The sequence below is a fragment of the Musa acuminata genome, chromosome BXJ2-9 (assembly GCF_036884655.1).
Source record: "Musa acuminata AAA Group cultivar baxijiao chromosome BXJ2-9, Cavendish_Baxijiao_AAA, whole genome shotgun sequence".
Lineage (NCBI taxonomy): Eukaryota > Viridiplantae > Streptophyta > Magnoliopsida > Zingiberales > Musaceae > Musa > Musa acuminata.
The window spans coordinates 5,748,571-5,773,572 of record NC_088346.1 but is presented as its reverse complement, the minus strand read 5'-3'; the positions used below and the strand labels follow the sequence as shown (position 1 = coordinate 5,773,572).

The window sequence follows — 25,002 nt, the reverse complement described above, 5'->3', positions numbered from 1 at the left end:
ACCCGTCACAGCCCAAGCCGAGCCGAACCCTGATTTCATCAGGCCATCAACCATCTGCACGACAATTAAAACACAAAAATGCGGATCTAAAGGAACTTGGGCGCTGATTTGGTGAGCCGACCGCGGGTTCAATCACCGTCGGAAGCCTTTTTTCCGGTCCGCAACGGTTTATTGGCCGGTCCTTTGAGTCGACTCGAAGCAAGAAGGAGCCGAAACAGAAAGGTCGAGAGAGAGTGGAGGAAGAGTGGTGCAAGTTTGTCTTTTGCGTGTGTGTGTGTATTGGCCCCTAAATCAAGTAAATGTTTTTTTAGTTCTCGAATATATCCATGATAATAAAATCTTAATATTCCAATTATTTAAGTAAGCTATGTTAATTTTGTAGCTATTGAACTCTGATAAGAGCAATATCCTTAGTTAATACAACATTTAAATCTTTATTTAAGGATTATAGTAAAATATTCTTAACCCTCCCACATTCTTTCATCACATTACTATTGGTTGTTTTTATTCTTCCAGCAACAATATTTATATATTTTCTTTAATTATTCTCATACAATTTTAGATAATTCTGTTCATGAGTAATTACATACTGATAAGAATATTTTTTTAGTATTTTTTTCTAATAACTCCATATATTCATCGTAGTATTCTTATCGATACAAAATTTTATTTTACGAGTTATCCATAAAGTTAGCATAATAACTATCTTATAAAATTTATATATCCAATAAATATATAAGACTTCTACACTTTTTGTAATCATAATCATCTATTTTTTTTATATTTTATGAATAATATCTTGATCAAGCTTTCTGATATTTTATACTTAAAATAATATTTTTATCAAGTTGTTCATCATTTTCAATAATAAAATTCAAGTAAATATTTTATTAGTGTTTTGTATACATGATTGCACTTGAGAGATAAATGATACAAACTTAATAAAATCTTGTTATAATTGTTACCCAACTAAATATCTTATTGCCCATCCAATTATTGTCGTAACACCCCTGATTAGTCCCACATCGAAAGTGGACAGGATTAAGGGTCTGATGAGTGTATTACTATTAACTTCAGCTTAAGCATTTTGGTCCGTGGTTTAGATCAAACGAAGTTGATAGGCCAGTTAACCCATCAGGCTCGGGTCATTATATTTGGTATCAGAGCCGACCTAGCATTTGGGCATAGTGAGAGGACTCGAGTAGGAAATGGCTACCTGTAGACGGAGTCAGAGGACTCGTCATGACGTGGAGCTACCACTGGGCTACGCCTCACATGCACTATGCTAGGGTTTGATCTGGGTTATGCTCCTTTTGGAGCCATTGTTGTATCCATCTTGTCCACCTCAAATTTGCCTTGCAATCACAAAGTGTTATGCTAATCAATTTCTATGATTTCAAGGTTTGGTCACTGATGTAATCCTTGCACTCTTTTAAGGTGTAAACATCTCCTAAAGAATGTTGGGTCAATTCATGTAGCTGTTAAAAATGCAGTGGCTTTGTCCCACATGTCACCATGGTTAAAGAATTGTGTGATCAGCAGTTGATGCATGGAATAGCTCCATTTATTTGACCACCTCTTATATTGTTTAATGGCGGTCAAAGAATTATGTTTGTGTTCAGCATGTAGAAGATAATACATGATTTGACCTTGTCACTGAATTGGCCAAGTGCATTGAGGCCATACTTCTTAATCATGGTTATATTGAAGGCCAAGCCTGTTCAAGGATTAGATCGGACCGAGTCAAATCCATACCACGAACTTTTGCAGCCCAATGCATGGCGACGACTACGACGACAACTTTGAATCGCTAGTGTCTGATGTCCTTTGTGTGAATTTATAGCTGTTCGTGTCGCTTGCCTTCGTCTACGTCGACTTCAGATGGTTGAACTAAACTTCTTGGGATCTGCATGAACCGGTTCAAGCTGGCGAACGTTCCACGGGACTCGGACGATGAACTCGGCGAGTTCGTTACGCCGCCAGCCGCGGTGACGAGGAGGGTGGTGATGGGCTCGGAGGTAGCACCGGTGAGGTTGTGCTCCGAGGACGGACGAGCGTGGGAGACGTCGGTGACGGTGGCGGCTCTGATGCGAGTTGTTGCAGGAGAGAGTGCCGATGCAACAGAAGTGATGGAGAGGTCATTAAGCGCTACTCCGTCCTTCTCGGTCTCGTGGGGTGGTCAGGGTGGCATCGGTGGGCAGAAGAGGGTGGCGGATGAGTCGATGAGAGGCCCGGTGTTGAAGCAGTACCGAACAGAAGAAACTAGTGCGATTCCAGCTCCGGCGACAGACGAGGCCAACCCTTCCGCCACAGGACTGAGAGAGCAAGTAGCGGGAAGAAAGTACAGAGGAGTTCGACAGCGGCCGTGGGGCAAGTGGGTGGCGGAGATAAGAGACCCACACAGAGCGGCCCGCGTCTGGCTCGGCACCTTCGAGACTCCCGAGGCCGCCGCCCGGGCGTTCGACGAAGCCGCCCTCCGGTTCAGGGGCAGCAAAGCCAAGCTTAACTTTCCCGAGGACGCTCGTCTCGGTCCGCTGCCACCTGTCATGGCGGCGGAATCGCATTCCACATCTTCCATGACCTCAAACAGTGCAAGTTCTTACTATGTTTCTTCCTCTTTAGCTTCGTCGCTTCCATCGCCTTTTTCTCCGCTTTCTCCATAGCAACAGTCGCATCATCTTCTACAGTCAACTTCGACAGAGTCCAAGCAATATACACCATCTTCGTCCTCAGCATAGTGTTGCCTTTTCCAACCTCAGAGCTACCTCTCCCCTTTCTTCTCTCTAATTCTTAGGATTCATCCTGTTCTCTTCAGATCTTGCACCATGCTAATGGTTTCATAACGAAGAAACTTTGGCTTGTCATTGCAGCTCCAGTCACTTTGTCTCAGTTGGAGATCGAATTGGCTTGTTCTCTGATGTGGACTACACATGCTTTGCTCGGTTCTGGGAAGTCATTCAACATCAGGACAACTTGGACCTGAGATGCCTAAAGGAAGCGGTGGAGACGGGCCGACCGCATTGGGCTCGATGACGCTAATCTAAAAGCCATTGATCAGGCTCTAATCTGACCTGATCTGATATTGACCCACCCAGCAAGTGGACCGTGCCCTGTGTTGACCAGTCAACCCGACCATTGATCAGGCTCTATTCCAATTCAGTACATTAATCCTTCACAAACGTCTATGGTACACCGGATTCGTCACTTACGTTATGTCACCAAAACAGTAGGCAACAAGGTTTTCTTAATGAGGCGGAAACAGTGATTCGCTCGACCTACGTGCAACGTTGATTTGAGATGTGACAACATCCATGTGGCACCCATAAGTGGGGCCAACGATAGGCAGGTACCCGAGCGTGTACGCCCGAGACGCGTATATTCAAGTGGTACAAGTACGAGAAAACCAGCGGCGGTTGCAGTGCCAGATTTGTTTGATGGGGCACAGAGAAATAACGGCTAAATCATTGCTTGTGTGGTTGCATTTTGCGCGGGAGCGTGACGCGTTATACTCCCTTTCTTCCCTCACTAAACCCTTCTTAGCCCTCCATAATTACTTCTTAGCCACCCTCCTATCATTGTATTCCTCCATTTTGCCCCCCAAATTAACCCTTCTTAGCCCTCCATAATTACTTCTTAGCCACCCTCCTATCATTGTATTCCTCCATTTTGCCCCCCAAATTAACCAATGAAACGCTAATTACATATAAAATTATTTATCATTCCTCGTAGACTTAAATATCAAAGGGAGAACATTATGGAAGGATATATGCGTAATTTTGTATGGTAGCAGCCACGTAAAAGAAAAGGGGATTGAAGTGTCCGTTCGGTAAATACGTGGGAGAAGGTGATGGCAAATGAGGGAGGAGAGTTGAGCGGGCCCACTGGGTTTGGGCAAATCTTTCAAGTGCGCGTTTGTTTCCGTTTTTTGTCGGACGCCAAATAACGGCACCGTCTTATGATTGTATTTTGGGCGCTTCCGACCACCCAACAACGCAGGTTCTGCTTTATCTTTCTTCTCACCCACTGCAACCTTCCAATCCCGCCACCTTTTTAAGCACCCTTCTCCTCTCCCTCCTCTTCTTCTGTCCCACTCTCTCACTTTCTTGCATTCCACTCCATGTCTAGAAGAGCAGCGGCAGGAGGAGAAGGTGACGGTGGGGGAGGGGCAGATAGAGTGGGGTTCGGGCGCGATGACCAACACTGGATATTCTCCAACACGGAGAATTCCGACAGCGGGTGCAATGTAAAGGTGGCTGCAACTCGAGCACCGGATCGTTCGTGCTCGAACAGTCCCCCCGGTCCTGTGCCATTGATGGGTGAGAAGCGGGCTCACAATGGGGCATCGAAGGGCTCCTCCGAGGGGAAAGGCGGTGTCGGGGAATCGGACCACGAGATGCATATCTGGACTGAGAGAGAAAGGAGGAAGAAGATGAGGAACATGTTCTCTAGTCTTCATGCCCTTCTTCCGCAGTTACCACCAAAGGTACCTACTAAGCTTTTGTTATGCTTCTTTTGGATCTGATTGTATGAGTTGTTTGTTTCCAGTGATTCCAAGAAGTGATGGTTTTGCATTTTTGTCTGGTTAGCATCTCTGTTCTTGTTAGTAGTCATAGCAAGAAGAGAAGTGGAGATCGGTTGGTATACGTTTCATAGCGAGCCGCAGTCTCTGACAGAGAAGTGTAGGCTGCATCGGTGTACTGATGCGAACAATGAGTGAGCGAGCGAATGAGAAAGATAGAGAATTGACGCGTTTGCTTGAGGTTCTGCAATAAATGCAGAGCAGTGCCAATAACCTTACATGCACGTCAAACGTATAGCTTCTCCAAGTTGATCCCCTTTGATTTGTTTGTGGGTAGGCCGACAAATCAACGATCGTCGACGAAGCAGTGAACTACATCAAGACCCTCCAGCAAAACCTTCAGAAGCTCCAGAAGAAGAAACAAGAACGAACGGGAGGCGTCGTCTACGACGAGCCTTCTTCGGCAGCGGCGCTGCAATCGCAAGGGTCAGACACCAACAGGGAAGCGTTCTTGGCTGATCATGGCAAGTTCTGGCCGGCGGCGATGAACTCTCCGACGGCTGTGTCGGTCACCCGGTTCCCTCAATCCTTCCAGACCTGGTCTTCGCCCAATGTGGTGCTGAGCGTGACCGGAGAGGACGCACACATCAGCATCTGCACTTCCAGGAAACCGGGGCTCTTCTCCACCATCCTCTGTGTGATGGAGAAGCACAAGCTGGAGGTGGTTTCTGCCACTATATCCTCCGACTGCTTCAGAAGCATGTTCATGATCCATGCCCGTGTAAGTATGACAAGCAGTATACAGTGTCTTCTCTCTCCTCTTTTGCCCAAAAAAAATGATAAATATGGTGCATTTTCAATCCAAACATAGAATATCTATGAGTCGACAATGTCTTTTTCAACTAATATAACCATTATAAATAATTAACAATTAACTAGATTCAGGGATATTCTAAATATATTTGAACTTGAAGTGGCATTCTATTTCTACTGTTTTAACAGGCTACTGGTGCTTCTGATCAGTTCCCTGAGACATTGATGATTGAAGAGATCTACAAGTTGGCTGTTGGTGAGATGATACTTTGGCTTTCTTCATGCTAGGACCAAAGCATCTTCACCAAGTTTATTCCCTAGAACATGGTCTTCACTTCAATGCAAGGGAAGCATTTGCAGTATAGCTTTTGTTTGAGTGGTCACAGTGCTCGTGTGATGTTGTTGTTGCAGGAAATGGATCTTGTGAAGAACAAATTACTATCTGGTCATATGTTCTTAATAATATAAATAATTCTTTTTTGATATCTGATTGGTCCTTCAAAGATAGAGATTTTTTGTACAGTTGCATCCGATAGCTGTTTTATTTTATACGTAATTCATTTTGTGATTCTGTCCAATTCTTCATTGGTTTGATTCATTAGCTTCCGTATAGAACATTCTCTCCAATAGTTACTTTGGAGATGCACAAGAGGCAAGAAAAAGAGCATTAAACCTTGGACAAACATGAATATGGAGAGAAACTGCTAATCTAAATGATTTGTAGCTTCTCAAACGGAACTAAAGCTATTAGGACAAGGGTGGTGACATCAAACATCACTGTATATCCATGATACAAAAATCAAGTCTATACATAAATAAAGACAGCAATATTTCATGCATGAGATGTTATTTTGGCGAGCAATTCAAACCACCATTGACTTGGAAGTAGCAATGCATCATGCATTTCTACACATCTGCCAGAAGAAGCAAACCGGCACCGCAGCCTTGCAGATGACAGACCAAGGAATGCCGTAGCTCCCCCTCCCCACAAGCCCCCTCACGAAGGGCCAGAAGCTGAGCAGAACCCACGCGCTGCAAACGAACTCCCCGATCCCCGGCCCGAGTTCTCCGGTCTCGGCCTGCCAGAGAACTCGCATCGAGCCGACGACGAGCGCGGTCAGGTTGATGAGCATGACGGCCGTACCGGACACGAACACCGGCGAGGAGTCGAAGGTGAACCGTCCGGGGTCGTCGGCGCCGGTGACGTCGGTGGGCTTTGGCTGGTCCTTTCGGGTGACCTCGAAGATGGTCTCTGAGAAGCCCATGATTTTGAGGAGCGCGCTGAAGAAGCCGAGCAACCATGAAGTCTGGGCGTAGATCCTCTGCATCCGCTGGTTGTTCCACCATGCTCGGATCGACAGGCCATATTGGAAGTATTCTGTCAGCGTGTACACGTTGTAGATGAGGAAGAGGGCCATGGGTACGAGAAAACCGAGCTCTGATGCCTGCAAGAACGTCACCGCAATTCATGCCATACGTGCTTGAAGCTACGTCGAGCCTACAGAAGCTGACCTGATTACCTTGGGCAAGAAAGCAGAGTCAGCAAGGTGGCAGTAAGCAGGGAGCAGAGCGTAACAGAGTTCGAAGACGGAACGCAGAGGCAAGACAAGGATGAGCAGATAGGCCAAGCACTGCCGCAACATGAGCTTTTCTTCCATGACCGCGAGGATTGGGCTTCTCCTGCTGAGTAGGATCTCGAGGAGGCCGGTCGCCCACCTCTTGAACTGTGTCAAGCACGCCGGGCCTCCCGTCGGGGCACAGCCGAGGAATGCAGGTGGCTCCGGCGTCATAGATATCGACCTCCAGCCCATGGAATGGATCCTCAGCCCAGTGAGGATATCCGCTGTGATCGAACCATAGACCCAACCAATCTGCGAGACATCAGACCAAAAGTCTTAGCCATACGAAACTGCTCATCTCTGTCTCCATATTCAATGATTTCTCGAGTCATCTGCGGGAAGAATGCATCAAGTTAATTACCTCTCTGCCCCAGGACGTGTTGAACTCGTAAGCACAATCTGCAACCTTCTTCGCCGCTTCGACGCGACTCGAAAGTTTGCCGGGCAATCCCTTACCGCAACCCGAGGTAATCTGGAAAGCCGACTCCACAAATTCCAAGGAGTCGCCGTAGATCATTTCAAGCTCTTCACAAGATAAATTACCTGCCCAATCATAGGTTTTTATTGCTGGAACAAAAAGCTAACGAAATCAGAAGGACAAAAGGAACAATAAGTGTTGATCGATTGATGAGCCGTGGCTGATGAGTCAGCACGGCCCGGTCCACGAGCAATGAGAGTTTTTTTGTCTATTGAGCTGGCTTTCGAGATCGATCGACCACCGCTTCGTGCGTCGGTAGCGGGAGTTTGATCAGCTCCTTCTAGCCGGTGGACTACAGCTTTCCCGCCAAAAAAAAAAAAAAAAGATCTTCATCGAGAGTCTTCCGACTTTGGTCCCTCTGATGATTAAGTCAGTAGCGAGTTGGATTTCCTTTTTTTCTCTCTCTCTCCGCCGGGGTCGGATATCGGCCCGGGACTTTTATACCATTGTATGAGGGTTGGTCGTACGCGGGCGTAGTGGCCGATCCTCGGGAGGTGAGGCGGTACTTTTGTGGGGCCGTTGTCCCGAGACGCATGGAACGACGCCATGCGGCGTTGTCCCGAGCTTTTCGGGATGGGACATACCAGGCGACGCCTTGGTACGGTCTCGGGCCTATCGTGTGGGATTGTTCCTTTTGCTTGTTTGGCTACAGCACCATGTGCCATTGATTGCGACGTGGCTTAGGCCCAAAATATCCCTTATCACTTCTCCGCCCTCCGCGCAGTTGTATAATATGGGGGATGAGTGGGACGAGAGTTTGCATCATCCCCGCCATTGCTTGTACTTGCTTGGTCAGGTTGAGGAACGCCTCAGGTGACACTGTCAAGGGTCCTGTGGTAAGCCCGGGGGGCAACAACCCCAGGTCGTTGAACAAGCGCTAGTATTGATCTAGCGTTGAAGTTGGGATTCCCCCATCTCCGAGAGATGGGAGGGATCGATCTCCGGGGTGACCGATTGATGGTTCTCCTTTGGGGAGGACTCTTGTGAGATGCTCCCACGACATGGCCCTCCTAGCACCAAAAATGTTGATGGATTGATGAGCCGTGGCTGATGAGTCAGCATGGCCTGGTCCACGGGCAATGTCGGGAGTCTCTAGTTTGTTGAGCTGGCTTTCGAGATCGATCGACCACTGCTTCGTGTGTCGGTAGTGGGAGTTTGAATAGCGCCTTCTAGCCGGTGGACGACAGCTTTCTTGCAAAAAAAAGACCTTCGTCGGGTGTCTTCCGACTTTGGTCCCTCTGATGATTAAGTCAGTAGCGGGTTGGATCTCATTTTTCTCTCTCTCTCTCTTTGCTGGGGCCGGATACCGGCCCGGGGCTTTTATACCATTGTATGAGGGTGAGTCGTACGTGGGTGTAGCGACCGATCCATGGGAGGTGAGGCGGTACCTTTGTGGGGCAGCCTCCTCGGGATGCACAGAACGGGACATACCGGGCGATGCCTTGGTACGGTTGGTACGATCTCGGGGCCGTCGCGTGGGAGCGTTCTTTTTGCTTGTTTGGCTACAGTGTCACGTGCCATCGATTGCGACGTGGCTTGGGCCCAAAATATCCCTTATCAATAAGAAGAACTGATCTTGAGATCAATGGTTAGGATACCTCGGTTTTTAATGCTTGGATGACGAGGTGGCGAATCATATATGACTTTTCTTCGATGAAAGCATCCTGTACCGGCATTGAACGGACCTTGAAGTCCTTGCAACTCAGGCAGAATTTTCTGAAACAGACGAAGACACTGTCACCTTCGACATCGACAACGAAACGGGGAAGACGATTCTTATAACCATTTGATGGTCAGAGAAAGAGAGAACTTGGGTTGCAGACCTTCGACAACACCACCAACTGGTTTCCGAAGGGATCATCCTTGAGAGCTCCATAGAACTGCTGCGGCGCCTGGACGAACCCACTGAACACCTCGTCATCGACTCCGAGGAGGAGGCACATCCCGTGGAGTACGACCTCCGGGTTGTTGGCGAACATGTCGCAGTCCACGTTGAGCATGAACGGCGCATTTGTCATCACGCCTGACACCCTAGTCTGTCAAAGCATGGCAGGCACGTAACATTAGTATCATTTAGGGCAAAGCAAAGTAAATAGAGTTCCTTGAATGGATATAGATTACCAGAACATTCATGGCGCCAGCTTTGTACTGATGTGAATGCTTTGGCCTCTTCTCTCTAGCCACATAAACTAGGTGTGGAAAGCCATCTTCGGATCCTTCTTTGTTCTCCCATATAACCTTGCCAAATAGGAAACTCTCGCAGTAGCTCTTAAGACAACACTGGTTGGCATGATTCTTAAGGCAACACACTAATTACCTCGACCATGCTTGGGTGGTCTCTGCGCTCAGTCTTCAGGAAGTCTTTGGACCCATCAGCCACGCGAGGTAGGATTTGGCCTTCGTTTGCGGTCTCAATTCTTCGAATCAGTTCCTCGTACTCATCCTACAAATCAGGACGTTAACTCGAATATTTTGTAGCATTTCATCGAACTTAAAGTAATCGACCGACCTTGATACGTCTCCATTCTCTCATGTAGTCCGAGGAGGGACTGTGTGAGGGTTGTGGTTCAGTGGAGAAGTACACAAAAGGTGCTCTCACTCTCACGTTATGTTTCTTGCAGAAGGGAACCCAAAGCTTCGCGAACTTGGCGGACTCGACGAGAGAGTAGAAGGTGATGGGCGACGCTGCGTCGTCGGAGACGTAGCATGACAGCTTGTGAAAGGGGTACTCCACGGCCAGCAAGGAGAGCACGGTGTTGGCGGTGATGATAGGAGGCTCGAGCGTCGGGTCTGCGGTGGTGACGAACACGTCCACGGCTGGGAGATCGTGGTAACTGTGCAAACAACAGGAAACGAAAGGTAAACAACAGCTACGATCGAAAGCGTCGTCAAACGTTGAATCGTACATCTCTGACAAGTGTTGGGGAAAGGTTTTGTAGGTCACACGGATCCATGTAGCGTTCATGTAGAGGAGCCAGACGAAGGTGAACCACGACTCGCAGGTGAAGGCTATGAGCCAAATATGGGCATGGCGATGGAGTGAGATGAGACGGTAAGCGAGGAGGGCGAGGAGGAGAGAGAGAACAAGCACATCCGAGAGTTTTTGTAGAGAGTTCTTGAGGGGAACTCTTTCTTGGAGAGGGAGCATTGTAGCGGAGAGGCTTGCAGAGAAGCTACAAACTCCAGAGGTGTCTCTCTTATTCTCCTTGTATAGATAAAAGATAAAATAGGAGGAACACAAAATTTGTTCTTGTATGGTGGAAAAGGAGACAAGCAAAAGAAAAGAGGAATTTGGAGCACCGGTGACAATAATTAAGAGGATGATTTCAATAACCACCTCAATCATGATCTAGTAGTTATAAGGTGGTTTCAATAATTACCTCAATAGTTATAGGGGGTTTCAATAACTACCTCAATCTAATAGTTATAGGGTGATTGTCACTAGATCCTATAAATAGGATCATAGTTCATGAAGTAAGGATATAGAGAGTGTGCATTTAAAAAAATCTTGTAAATGTTCCTATAAATCCTTACATTTTTAAATACTATATCAATTTGATAATAAAAGAATAATTAAAGCTCAAGAAAATGAAGCCTCTCACCTTACCAGGCCTTCAGATGTGGACGATAAAATTGATATAAAGTTCTTGTTGGTCTTAGTTGCTAAATCTTCCCAACTTTCTCAACAAAATTGATCTATCTGAAAGGCTGGATTAACATGGATGTGCAATAATTTAGATCACAGTTTATTGTCATTCTGCATGAAGTGACGTGACAAAGGCCATACTTATGACTGATTAGGAGATTTGTTGCTTTCTGCACGTAGTTACCATAGCTCGTAGAATGAATTATTGGGGTTGGGCAAGGGGGGGGACGTCATTGCCTCCGTCGCCTTTAATGATTGAGCTAAAATGAGATTAGACGCACATTCCCAGTCCTCTTCTTCCGCCATGAACCAACGTGTGATGGCGAGTCATCTTCTTCGATCAGACGTCTTCCCGAATGGGGTGGAGAGAGATTTAGCGTGATGTTCGGGAAGAAAACTTTGATGGCAGGGATTGAATCTGTCAACATATGAACAATTTTTATATGCGTAATAGTTTGGGTCCGTCAGGGCCGCAGTTAAATCTTCATTGGAAAAGATTTCTTATTTCAAGATTATTGAGTCTCGAAACTTTGTCTTCCACATTCTGGCAAAGTTCCGAACTAGCTTGAGTGCCGATTACGCTTCTAATACTAGCCTTTACATGTGTCTTTTGTTACAAAATAAATCTATAAAGAGAAAATATTAATGTCTAATATATTTTAGATTTAAAAAATATGTACATTTATTCAATATACTAGAATCGTATACCGCAATGCTGCTAGTCTCGTATCCCTACAATGAGGGAGCCCTCACAATAGATCATGCCTATATATATATAGATGAGAGGAGGGAGGGTCTAGAAAAGAAATTTTAGATATTATCTTTGATCAAGATCAATATTTAAGATTTGGATGTATATAAATATCGATATTCATGTTTTTATTAAAATCTAATCATAATCTTTAATATACCTTATTAATTAGATTACGAATTGTATATAATTAATATTCTTCCACTTAACTCATAAACCAAAAGAGATACAAGACAAACATTCAAAATTATAATAATAAAACAAAATTTTATTTTTAAAATAATTTTCTTGATTAGATTCTAAACTTTCAGAAAAAGTTTCATAGCCTCACTTCATATAGAGTAGGTATAAATAAAAAACTTATCATACTTCTAATTATATTCATAAGGGTATGATGTGCCTTTTAATAACACTATTATATTGTGACACTTCCAATGATAAATATTGTGTACAAATACCTCATTCTTCTAAGAATTTAGCAAATGGGCCAAGATTCTCACTTAATTCATTATATTTACTATAGAATTCTCCACTTTATATGATCCCATGATTTTAATATTTTTTTTATCTAATTATCTCTCGACTTAATATGTATACCTCAACTATGTTAGCAGGTTCAGACTTTTTATTTATATCTAAAAAAACTCATCAAAGAAGATGATGAAATATCTTTCTTTACTAAAACATGAAATATGGAGTGGTATGCAAATATCAATATATATATATATATATATATATATATATATATATATATATATATATATATATATATATATATATATAAAGGAATTCTTTACTTCTTATAGTGTTTTTCTTGATATGTTTGGTTTGTTTTTCTTTAATATAATTTATGCACATCAAAATTAACAAAGTCTAGATTTTTTAAATTTCTATCCTTTATTAATCTCTTAATTCATTTTTTTTAGATATACCCCATATTGTTGAATCTCGGATTTTGATGATGAAGTCAATTGTCATTTGTTGTCTAATCTATGTGTTGAGATAAGTGTGCAGGATTAACTACGATAAAAGTTAGACAAGCAGCAGGAGTTGCGCCGGAGTCAAGATCATGATCACGATGGGAGTTCAAGAGTTCGACGGAAGTTCGGACGGTCGTCGGAGGTTCTGCAAGAACAGATCCGAGAAGTCCGGAAGCTTGCCAAGCGAAGCTCGTCGGAACTCGCCAAGTGGATCGTCGCAAAATCCAGGAGTTTGCCGGAAGTCCGCAGAAGCATCACCGAGGGTTCATCGGATGATCGACGGAAGTTCGTCGGAAACTCGCCGGAAGAAGCGATTGACGTTCCGAAGCAAAGCTGTAGAAATTGTCTTAGATTTAATCGTAGTTAGCACGTTGATTAAGTTAGAAATGGGAGGTGATCCCATTAGCTTAATCCTGGGGCAATTGGGCCCCTGAAGAACTCAAATTGGGTCAAATGGTTCAACCCATTCGGACCCAAGTTGCTGTGGGAGGTGCAACCGCCCAGGCAGGGAGGTAGCACCGCCTAGGCTAAGTCTCCCAGCGAGACTGGGCGGTGCAACCGCCCCAGCCAAGAGGTGCAACCGCCCAGGGCTCAGTCTCCAAGCGAGACTGGGCGGTGCAACCTCCTCTATCAAGAGGTAGCACCGCCAGAGCTCAAGTTTCGAGCTCTGCCAGGCGGAGTAACCACCGAGCTCAGACTTCGAGCTCTGCCAGGCGGTGCAACCACCGAGCTCAGTCTTCGAGCTCTGCCAGGCGGTGCAACCACCGAGCTCAGTCTTCGAGCTCTAGCAGAGAGGTGCATCAGCCTGAGCTCAGTTTCGAGCTCTGCCAGGTGATGCAACCACCGAGCTCAAACTTCGAGCTCTGCCAGGCGATGCAACCACCGAGCTCAGTCTTCGAGCTCTGCCAGGCGGTGCAACCATCGAGCTCAGTCTTCGAGCTCTGGCAGAGAGGTGCAATCGCCTGAGCTCAGTCTTCGAGCTCTGCCAGGCGGTGCCACCTCTCCAGTCAAGAGGTGCAACCGCCTGATCCCGGAATTCCGGGATTTGATCGTTTTGAGCTCCAAAATTGAACTGGGTTGGGGCCTATAAATACCCCACCCATTCAGCACAAAAAGAAAAAGATCCACAACGAATTCTTGATCTTTTCTGTGATTCTAAGAGCTCAAATTTGTGTAAAGTCCAAAAGTTCTCCTCTTTCTGTTCTTCAAGTCTTGAGTTGTAAAGAGAGGAGAGAAAGGATCTGTAAGGGTTGTCTCCTGAGCCCGTCAAAAGGAGTGAAACTGTAAAAGGGCAGTTGGCCTTCGCCCATTGAAGGAAGGCAGCTAGTTGACGTCGGTGACCTCGTCGGAGGAGGAAGCCAAGTGGAGTAGGTCAAGACTGACCGAACCACTCTAAATCTCTGGTTTGCGTTTATTTCGAGTACCTTATCATTACTGCAAACCTCCTACATAACTACTGCTCTCTGCGCCTTTACGAACAAGTTCTAAGTGCTGACCTTTTCGAATTTGCATTCAGACGTAAATCTGTGTTTTTCGTACGATCAGCTTACGTTTGCGTTTTGATTCTGCAAAACTGTTTTCTGCGCTTTTACGAACTAGTCTCTGAGTTTAGATCCCTTTAAAACTGTTTTAGACGCAAACTACGTTTAGACAAAAAACTGCGTTTAGACGTAAAACTGCATTTAAACGTAAACTGCGCAAACTGTGTTTAAACATAAAACTGTGTTTTAGACGTAAACTTCTTTTAAACGTAAAACTACGTTTAGACGTAAAACTGCGTTTAGACGCAAACTGCGTTTAGACGTAAAACTGCGTTTAGACGTAAACTGAGTTTAGACGCAAAACTGCGTTTAGACGCAAAACTGCGTTTAGACGCAAACTGTATTTAGACGCAAATTGTGTTTAGACGTAAACTGTGCTTGGACGTTAACTGCGCTTAATCTTAAGTAATCTTAGAATCGGCCTTTACATCGAAATCGTTTTTATCGGACGAACGCAGCTTTCGTTTTTTTTTTTAAATCGCTGAAAGATTTCCGCTGCACTAATTCACCCCCCCCTCTTAGTGCTCTCGATCCTAACAATTGGTATCAAAGCAAGGTTGACTCTCTAACGGATTAAAACCCAAGAGAGATGGCATACGTCGGAAACCAAGAGGGGCATTCTATTACACGTCCACCCATGTTCAGTGGGACGGACTACACCTACTGGAAGACCCGTATGAGGATCTTTCTTATTTCTATGGATTTTGAACTGTGGAACCTTGTTGAAAACGGATTTTCAAAATCTTCTCTTCCAATGATCGATTGGAATGAATTGGAGAAGAAGGCTTTCGCTCTTAATGCAAAGGCTATGAATGCCTTATTTTGCGCACTTGATAAAAACGAGTTTAATCGTGTTTCAACTTGCGAAACTGCATTTGATATTTGGCACACACTCGAAGTGACCCACGAGGGCACAAGTAGAGTGAAAGAGTCAAAAATCAATCTGTTGTTGCATTCTTTTGAACTTTTCCGAATGAAACCGAGTGAAACCATTGACGACATGTTTACCCGTTTCACGGATGTCGTCAACGGTCTAAAAGGACTCGGAAGAAGTTTTTCGGATTTTGAACTCGTAAATAAGATACTAAGATCCCTTCCTAAGAGTTGGGATCCTAAAGTCACTGCTATTCAAGAGGCAAAAGATCCGCGCAACTTCTCTCTTGAAGAACTAATCGGGTCATTAATGACCTACGAAATGACTTGTAAAGCTCATGAAGAGCAAGAAGACATCCTTCCAAAGAATAGGAAGGATATGGCACTCAAAACTTCTGAATGCCACTTGAGAGAAAACTCAAGTGATGAGGACTGTGATGATGACTTGGCACTTCTAACAAGAAAGTTTAAAAAGTTCTTTAAAAGAAACAAGTTTAAGAATAAACTTGAACCCAAGAAGGACCAAGTAATCTGCTATGAATGCAAAAAACCGGGACATTACAAGAGTGATTGTCCCCAAGTCAAAAGGAGAACGTCAAAGAAAAAGGCGCTTCAAGCAACTTGGGATGACTCAAGCGCATCCGAAGAAGAGGAGTCCAACACCGAGCAAGTTGCTCATTACGCCTTAATGGCCATCGAAGATGAGGTAACAAATTCAATAGATGCAGATTTATCATTCGATGAATTATTAAATGCTTTCCATGAATTGTTTGATGAGTGTAAGATTATCAGTAGTAAATACAAACTGCTAAAAAAGGAGCATGATAGTCTTATTTGTAATTTCGATAAGTTAAATGCTGAACATCATGATAGTTTAAGCCCATGCATAAAATGCCATGATCTAGAAACTCTCAAAAAAGAAAACTTGCTACTTAAGGACACCTTGAAGAAATTCGAGGTTGGTAGCAAGTCATTGAACATGATCCTTACAAACAAGGGTCACGTTCCCAAAAGAAGTGGTATTGGATTCGTGAGAAGTCCTCACCAAAATCCAACCACCTTCATAAAAGGCCCCATCTTACATATTCGACATCAAGACAAATGTAACTTCTGTTGTAAATTCGGACACAAGACACATTGTTGTCCATTCAAGAAAATAAGTCTAAACAAATTGATTTGGGTTCCTAAAGGAACCATAATAAACTCCATGCAACATGATAAACAATGTAGATCTATTTGTGAGGCACCCAAAAGCAAATGGGTACCTAAAAATCATCCTTTCTTGTAGAAACCCACACCATCGCAAGCTAGGAGCAAGAGATGGTATCTTGATAGTGGATGCTCAAGGCATATGACCGGAGATCCATCTCATTTCTCTAAGCTCACTAGCATAGACGAAGGCTATGTCACCTTCGGAGACAACAACAAGGGTAAAATCATTGGCAAAGGAACCATAGGTAACAAATCCAACCTTTTTGTTGAAGATGTTCTGTTAGTTGATGGTTTAAAACATAACCTCTTGAGTATTAGTCAATTATGTGATAAAGGATATACTGTCAAATTCGAATCTAATGCTTGCATCATTGAAAAACCACATAAAAATATGTCTATGATTGCATTAAAACAAAACAACGTATACACTATTGACATCAATGACTTATGTGATGAAATATGTTTTGCGGTTATGAATGAGGATGCTTGGCTATGGCATAGAAGATTAGGTCATGCTAGCATGAAACTAATCACTCAAGTATCATCTAGAGAACTTGTAAGAGGAATTCCTCATATCAAGTTCATCAAAGACAATGTATGTGATGCTTGCCAATTAGGTAAACAAATTAAGGGTAGTTTCAAAGTTAAGAATCAAATAAGCACCTCTAGGCCCTTACAATTGATCCATATGGACTTGTTCGGACCAATCTCTACATCGAGTCTAGGAGGTAGCAAATACGCCTTTGTCATTGTTGATGACTACAACAGATATACATGGACCTACTTCTTAAAACAGAAAAATGAATGCTTTAGATATTTTACCAAGTTTTGTAAACTTGTTCAAAATGAGAAGGAATCTATGATTTCGTCAATTAGAAGTGATCATGGTGGAGAATTTCAAAACCATGATTTCAAAGAATTCTGTGAACTCAATGGATACAACCATAATTTCTCTACTCCAAGAAATCCTCAACAAAATGGGGTAGTAGAAAGAAAAAATCGAAATTTACAAGAAATGGCAAGAACCATGTTGAATGAACATGGCCTACCCAAATATTTTTGGGCCGAAGCTGTAAACACTGCTTGCTATATTTTGAATAGAGTTCTAGTAAGACCCTTACTCTCCAAAACTCCTTATGAGTTATGGAATAACAAAAAACCCAATGTCTCATATTTTAAAGTCTTTGGGTGTAAGTGTTTTATCTTGAATGAAAAGGATAACTTAGGAAAATTCGATGCTAAATCTGATGAAGGAATCTTTCTTGGTTATTCTTCGGTTTCTAAAGCTTTTCGTATTTTCAATAAAAGAACATTAATTATTGAAGAATCCATCCATGTTGTTTTCAATGAGATTTCCGAAATTAAGAAGAATGATCATGATGATGATGTTAACTTTGATTCTTTGAATTTAAACGAAACCCCGTCTCCAACTAGCAACTTGGATGCATCCACTTCCTTACCCAAGGATTGGAAGTATGTAGATGCTCATCCTAAGGAGCTAATCTTAGGAGACACATCAAAGGGGGTTCAAACACGATCCTCTTTTAAGAATTTTTGTGGCAACGCCACCTTTCTCTTGCAAATTGAACCCAAATGTGTTGACGAAGCCATGAAAGATGATTCATGGATTATCGCAATGCAAGATGAATTGAATCAATTTGAGAGAAATGAGGTGTGGACGCTTGTTCCTAGGCCGAATGACCATTTAGTTATTGGTACTAAATGGGTCTTTAGAAACAAGCAAGATGAAAATGGTATTGTGGTTAGAAACAAGGCTAGACTAGTGGCCAAAAGTTTCAACCAAGAAGAAGGTATCGATTACGAAGAAACCTTCGCACCTGTGGCTCGATTGGAAGCCATAAGGATGCTCATTGCCTACGCTAGTTACAATAATTTTAAGTTATTTCAAATGGATGTTAAAAGCGCTTTTCTAAATGGCTTTATTTCCGAAGAAGTTTACGTTGAACAACCACCTGGATTTGAAAATAATAGCCTCCCTAATCATGTGTTTAGATTAACTAAAGCTCTCTATGGCTTAAAACAAGCCCCAAGGGCGTGGTATGAGAGACTTAGTTCCTTTCTTATTGAAAATAATTTCATAAAAGGCAAGGTTGATACTACATTATTCATCAAAGACTTTGAAAATAATTTTCTCATTGTTCAAATTTATGTTGATGATATTATCTTTGGTTCTACGAATGAATCTCTTTGTGAATCCTTTGCTAAAACTATGAGTCGTGAATTCGAAATGAGTCTAATGGGAGAATTAACATTCTTCTTAGGTCTACAAATCAAACAACTAAGCAATGACATCTTTATTAGCCAAAGTAAATATGCTATGAGTTTACTAAAAAGTTTAATATGAATAACTCAAAAGCTATTTACACTCCTATGAGCACCTCCACTAAGTTAGAAATTGATGAAAGTGGAGAAAGCTTCGATCAAAAAACCTATAGGGGTATGATAGGAAGTTTACTTTACCTCACTGCAACTAGACCAGACATAATGTTTAGTATAGGACTTTGTGCTAGATTTCAATCAAACCCTAAGATATCTCATCTCAAAGCAGTTAAAAGAATACTCAGGTATCTTAATGGTACCACAAATCTAGGATTATGGTACCCAAAATCAGAGAAGTTTGAGTTAACTGCTTATGCTGATGCAGACTTCGCTGGTTGTAGATTAGATAGAAAAAGCACATCAGGAACATGTCAATTCTTAGGACATGCCCTTGTTTCCTGGACATCTAAGAAACAAAACTTGGTTGCACTATCAACAACCGAAGCTGAATATATTGCAGCAAGTGCATGCCGTGCACAAGTTGTTTGGATGAAAAATACCTTAGAAGATTATAAAGTTCATCTCAAAAACATTCCCATTAAATGTGATAACACAAGTGCAATATGCCTAACAAAAAACCATATACAACACTCGAGAACAAAACATATTGATATCAGACATCACTTTATACGAGATCATGTTACGAATCATGATGTAATCATAGAATTCATTGATACGAAACATCAACTAGCTGACATCTTTACAAAACCACTAAGTGAAGAACAATTTGATTTCATTAAAAGAGAATTAGGAATGTTGATGTGTCCGAATAGATGAATTTGTTAAAATTATTTTTCGGACTATATTGAATGATCAGATCACTTGATTGCCATATTTATATCTGTAACAAAATCTTGTTCAAATGAATCTTATTTATTCGAATGATATAAAACAGATTTATTCGTACACTTTCATGAAAAATAAGTTTCTGAAATAAATCTGATAAAGTGATTCCTGTGTATGTATTTCATCCTGTAATATCTTTGCGGGTAAAATGGATTATAACAAAAAAGGGGGAAGAAGTTTTCAAAGTAATCTATGTAAAATTCCTCTATAAGCTTGCTAATATTGTTTTCCTCATATCACAATTACCATGTTTTTTGTTGATGACAAAGGGGGAGAAACATATGAATTGATAAACACTGCCATGATCATGTCTATGTCATAGTTACAAATACTTGAGTGATGCTATAAACAATGTTATGGTTATACCATCCTTGCATCATCAAGAGATATATGAAGGTTATACCATCCTTGCATCATCAAGAGATATATGAACGTGTGCTATAGTTTGCATTATGTCTTAAGTTGATATCCTATCTTGTGAAGTAAATGCAAACTTGCTAGAATGATAATATGTGTGCATCATGTAATAGTCCTTCGCAGCTTTAAATGATAATGTTCAATTACATGATGAATAGTTACAAACACAATCATACAAACTTGATGATGCATGTCAAGCTTTGACATCATTCCTGAAGAGATACATCATGATGGGAGTATTGATAAGTTTAACTGATCTAACTTATCAATACGTCACTTGAATTCTTAGGTCTTGAATTCAAGGTTGACTTATCTCAACTAAAGCATATAGATAGGGGGAGTTAAGGATAACTCCATTATCAATTGATTGTCATCATCAAAAAGGGGGAGATTGTTGAATCTCGGATTTTGATGATTAAGTCAATTGTCATTTGTTGTCTAATCTATGTGTTGAGATAAATGCGCAGGATTAACTACGATAAAAGTTAGACAAGCAGCAGGAGTTGCGCCGGAGTCAAGATCATGATCACGATGGGAGTTCAAGAGTTCGACGAAAGTTCGGACGGTCGTCGGAGGTTCTGCAAGAACAGATCCGAGAAGTCCGGAAGCTTGCCAAGCGAAGCTCGTCGGAACTCGCCAAGTGGATCGTCGCAAAATCCAGGAGTTTGCCGGAAGTCTGCAGAAGCATCACCGAGGGTTCATCGGATGATCGACGGAAGTTCGCCGGAAACTCGCCGGAAGAAGCGATTGACGTTCCGAAGCAAAGCTGCAGAAATTGTCTTAGATTTAATCGTAGTTAGCACGTTGATTAAGTTAGAAATGGGAGGTGATCCCATTAGCTTAATCCTGGGGCAATTGGGCCCCTGAAGAACTCAAATTGGGTCGAATGGTTCAACCCATTCGGACCCAAGTTGCTGTGGGAGGTGCAACCGCCCAGGCAGGGAGGTAGCACCGCCCAGGCTAAGTCTCCCAGCGAGACTGGGCAGTGCAACCGCCCCAGCCAAGAGGTGCAACCGTCCAGAGCTCAGTCTCCAAGCGAGACTGGGCGGTGCAACCTCCTCTGTCAAGAGGTAGCACCGCCAGAGCTCAAGTTTCGAGCTCTGCTAGGCGGAGCAACCACCGAGCTCAGACTTCGAGCTCTGCCAGGCGGTGCAACCACTGAGCTCAGTCTTCGAGCTCTGCCAGGCGGTGCAACCACCGAGCTCAGTCTTCGAGCTCTGGCAGAGAGGTGCATCAGCCTGAGCTCAGTTTCGAGCTCTGCCAGGTGATGCAACCACCGAGCTCAGACTTCGAGCTCTGCCAGGCGGTGCAACCACCGAGCTCAGTCTTCGAGCTCTGCCAGGCGGTGCAACCATCGAGCTCAGTCTTCGAGCTCTGGCAGAGAGGTGCAATCGCCTGAGCTCAGTCTTCGAACTCTGCCAGGCGGTGCCACCTCTCCAGTCAAGAGGTGCAACCGCCTGATCCCGGAATTCCGGGATTTGATCGTTTTGAGCTCCAAAATTGAACTGGATTGGGGCCTATAAATACCCCACCCATTCAGCACAGAAAGAAAAAGATCCACAATGAATTCTTGATCTTTTCTGTGATTCTAAGAGCTCAAATTTGTGTAAAGTCCAAAAGTTCTCCTCTTTCTGTTCTTCAAGTCTTGAGTTGTAAAGAGAGGAGAGAAAGGATCTGTAAGGGTTGTCTCCTGAGCCCGTCAAAAGGAGTGAAACTGTAAAAGGGCAGTTGGCCTTCGCCCATTGAAGGAAGGCAGCTAGTTGATGTCGGTGACCTTGTCGGAGGAGGAAGCCAAGTGGAGTAGGTCAAGACTGACCGAACCACTCTAAATCTCTGGTTTGCGTTTATTTCGAGTACCTTATCATTACTGCAAACCTCCTACATAACTACTGCTCTCTGCGCCTTTACGAACAAGTTCTAAGTGCTGACCTTTTCGAATTTGCATTCAGACGTAAATCTGTGTTTTTCGTACGATCAGCTTACGTTTGCGTTTTGATTCTGCAAAACTGTTTTCTGCGCTTTTACGAACTAGTCTCTGAGTTTAGATCCCTTTAAAACTGTTTTAGACGCAAACTACGTTTAGACGAAAAACTGCGTTTAGACGTAAAACTACGTTTAGACGCAAACTGCGTTTAGACGTAAAACTGCGTTTAAACGTAAACTGCGCAAACTGTGTTTAAACATAAAACTGCGTTTTAGACGTAAACTTCTTTTAAACGTAAAACTACGTTTAGACGTAAAATTGCGTTTAGACGCAAAACTGCGTTTAGACGCAAACTGTATTTAGACGCAAATTGCGTTTAGACGTAAACTGTGCTTGGACGTAAACTGCGCTTAATCTTAAGTAATCTTAGAATCGGCCTTTACATCGAAATCGTTTTTATCGGACGAACGCAGCTTTCGTTTTTTTTTTAAAATCGCTGAAAGATTTCCGCTGCACTAATTCACCCCCCCCCTCTTAGTGCTCTCGATCCTAACACAAATATCTAAACCACAAAGAAATTTTTATTAATAAAACTATGCTTTATTTCAACATTCAATTGTAAGGTTGTTAAAGTTTTCTTAAATTTAGGATTCAAATTAATTCTATATAAACCATCACTTAAAATTTTAGAACTAACTTTTATTGAATCATAAAATATATTAAGTTTTTCAAAATCAAAAGAAAAAATATATCTTAATTCATCTAATTTAAAAATAAAATCTAAAATTTTAGAAATTAAAGAAACATAAAAAAATATCTTCAAGATCCATCAAGCAAGTTGTCATTGCTATCACCTTCATTTTGAGATGATTCCCTATAACATTGAAATTTTTATTTTTTATTGACTTCCGAGTTAAAAGGAATCATTGCATGTTATTAGTAATATGTGTTGAAGCACCCAAATCTATCTACTAAGTATTAGAAAGAAATTCAATAATGTTTGATTCAAAACATACAAATTAAACGTTCTACCTTATATTTTGAACAAAGCTTTGCATCTTGGGCAATCCTTCTTCATGACCTAAATTATAAAGAAAGTGAATTAAAAATTAATTGCATGAGGAATAATTCATTAACATTGATGCCCAAGGTGTTGAGCATTGCAACTTTATGGACCATATAGAATATGATCTCTAATTCATCTAGTGTCATCATATTGAGTTAAAATTATCTCTTTCATCAATGTGTTAGCTAATAACTTATTAATAGTCTTGAAACGCTATTCAATAACCTTTAACTATCCTACTTTTACTCTCATGACACTCAAGCCATTGCTAATAGCAGCACCCCCCATAATAGGGTCGTTGCACATTAACAAGACCAACAACCATAGTAGGTTGTCACTCATCGTAGTATCATCGCATGCAACAACGCTATGGCCTAAAGCAGTCGTTCCCCATGGTCGAGTTGGCGACCATATTAGGTTTTCAATTGACTTTGTTGCATCCGACAACAACGATGACCCCACCACACACAACAAGTTATCACACCCCAACAAGTTTAATGACTGGTGACCAATCATTGCACCTTCGATGACAACATGTTACTAACGATAGTTCACGATTTAAACAAGTATGTTTTCTAATGTCATTTCACTCATGTTACATAGTTCGTAAGTATGCAAGGAGCACGAAGGGATAGACTTATACATCAAATATTGGATTAATTTAAAAATAATGTTAATACAAGATTAAAACAATGATTCAAAATATTAACAGATCTAATTACACATGTTGATTTAATATTCTTTTATGATTTAAGATAATTAGATATCATTAACCTATTGCTTTGATACCAATTATAAATAAATCAATAATGCATAAATATTAATGCTAAAGATTATAATTTAATCTATTTTAGATATAACAAAAAAAGGCACATACCTTTATTCAATTTGCTTATGCCGAATCATATACCTCGATACTGCTGTATCTCCGATCCCCGCAAAGAGTTATCCCTCTTCGCTTCTCTCTCATACTTCTCATGAGGCCATCGAAACTGATGGAGTTATCTTCTCATAACATATGTAAAATACTACAGCTTTGCGATGAGAGGAGGGAGGATTAAAAATAAAATCTTAAATATTTATTTTTATCAAAATCAATATCCAAAGATTTGAATATGTATAAATATCAATATTTAAATATTTAATTAGTACCCAATCATTATCTTTAATACATCTTATCTTATCTTATCAAGTTATAAGTCCAGCATCCAAATCCAGCATATGAATTGAAGTCGCGCATGTATCATTCAAACTTTTATTTCAATCTTTATGCTAGACTTTGAATTGACACGAGTATGGAAGTGGTCTTGTCGAGTTCCTACGGAGAAAGATTTGATTGCCCACCATTTCTTTATCAAAGCAAACAAGCTAGATATATTGTAGTATTTGATATCATCATCTCAGCTTAGGACCACAAACAAGGAAAATGATCCATGGACCCAAGTGACTCAACTTTGTGAGTCATTGGGATCATCCTTGGAGTGCTTCTGTTGATCTATTATTCAAGTCAAACTATGAACACATAAAATTTGTAATGATTTTGACAGACTTCTGTGGCATATAGATTTTGTTTGCTAAATCATTTATGCCCATCTGAAGAAAACAATAATCTACCTTGTAATTTAGTTACAAGATGCAGATATTGTTTTACAAGGAAAATGTTGTGGATTATATGTATGACAAACAAAGTGAAATAAATGTGGAGTAGAGAAAAACAATAAATATTATTAATATAAAGAAAATCATATCAAACAATAATTCTCCTGTGTATGAATGCATGGATGGATTTGTCATTTTAAGCAATTATTTAGATACAGAGGGCAAGTCAATTAAATTGCTCCAAACTTTTTTTTGCATGCAAGAACAATAATGAATAGTAACATATCAACAACATTTGTTTTTCGGTTCATAAGATTTTTAATAGCGAATTTTGAATATAAACATCACTGTGATTTCTATGTAGCTATTTTGACTCTA

The 25,002-nt window shown here is 41.8% G+C and overlaps 3 protein-coding genes across 3 annotated transcripts; 2 read left to right on the top strand and 1 right to left on the bottom strand.

The window, feature by feature from the left end:
- The first annotated feature begins 1,910 nt into the window (after positions 1-1,910).
- Positions 1,911-2,663, top strand: LOC135624002 (ethylene-responsive transcription factor ERF110-like). The gene has a single exon (XM_065127470.1). The coding sequence runs from the start codon at positions 1,911-1,913 to the stop codon at positions 2,661-2,663; it is 753 nt and encodes a 250-aa protein (XP_064983542.1).
- A 1,454-nt stretch (positions 2,664-4,117) lies between these two features.
- Positions 4,118-5,620, top strand: LOC135624001 (transcription factor bHLH95-like). Its single transcript, XM_065127469.1, has 3 exons — positions 4,118-4,483; positions 4,857-5,300; positions 5,522-5,620. The coding sequence occupies exons 1-3, from the start codon at positions 4,118-4,120 to the stop codon at positions 5,618-5,620; spliced, it is 909 nt and encodes a 302-aa protein (XP_064983541.1).
- Positions 5,621-6,094: 474 nt separating this feature from the next.
- On the bottom strand, positions 6,095-10,641 carry LOC135623923 (cellulose synthase-like protein H1). Its single transcript, XM_065127387.1, has 9 exons — positions 10,336-10,641; positions 9,939-10,263; positions 9,747-9,872; positions 9,551-9,667; positions 9,253-9,465; positions 9,028-9,145; positions 7,313-7,494; positions 6,853-7,203; positions 6,095-6,777 (listed from the first exon to the last, which is right to left on the bottom strand). The coding sequence occupies exons 1-9, from the start codon at positions 10,575-10,577 to the stop codon at positions 6,229-6,231; spliced, it is 2,223 nt and encodes a 740-aa protein (XP_064983459.1). The 5' UTR covers positions 10,578-10,641; the 3' UTR covers positions 6,095-6,228.
- Positions 10,642-25,002: the final 14,361 nt, after the last annotated feature.

Bases quoted from the DNA above. Each gene is read 5' to 3' on its own strand.
- LOC135624002 (XM_065127470.1), top strand. From the start codon at position 1,911: ATGAACCGGTTCAAGCTGGCGAACGTTCCACGGGACTCGGACGATGAA.
- LOC135624001 (XM_065127469.1), top strand. From the start codon at position 4,118: ATGTCTAGAAGAGCAGCGGCAGGAGGAGAAGGTGACGGTGGGGGAGGG. The intron at 4,484-4,856 runs GTACCTACTAAG...GTTTGTGGGTAG, and splicing joins TTCCGCAGTTACCACCAAAG to GCCGACAAATCAACGATCGT. The intron at 5,301-5,521 runs GTAAGTATGACA...CTGTTTTAACAG, and splicing joins TGTTCATGATCCATGCCCGT to GCTACTGGTGCTTCTGATCA.
- LOC135623923 (XM_065127387.1), bottom strand. From the start codon at position 10,577: ATGCTCCCTCTCCAAGAAAGAGTTCCCCTCAAGAACTCTCTACAAAAA. The intron at 9,873-9,938 runs GTCGGTCGATTA...CCTGATTTGTAG, and splicing joins GAGAATGGAGACGTATCAAG to GATGAGTACGAGGAACTGAT. The intron at 9,668-9,746 runs GTAATTAGTGTG...CTATTTGGCAAG, and splicing joins ACCACCCAAGCATGGTCGAG to GTTATATGGGAGAACAAAGA.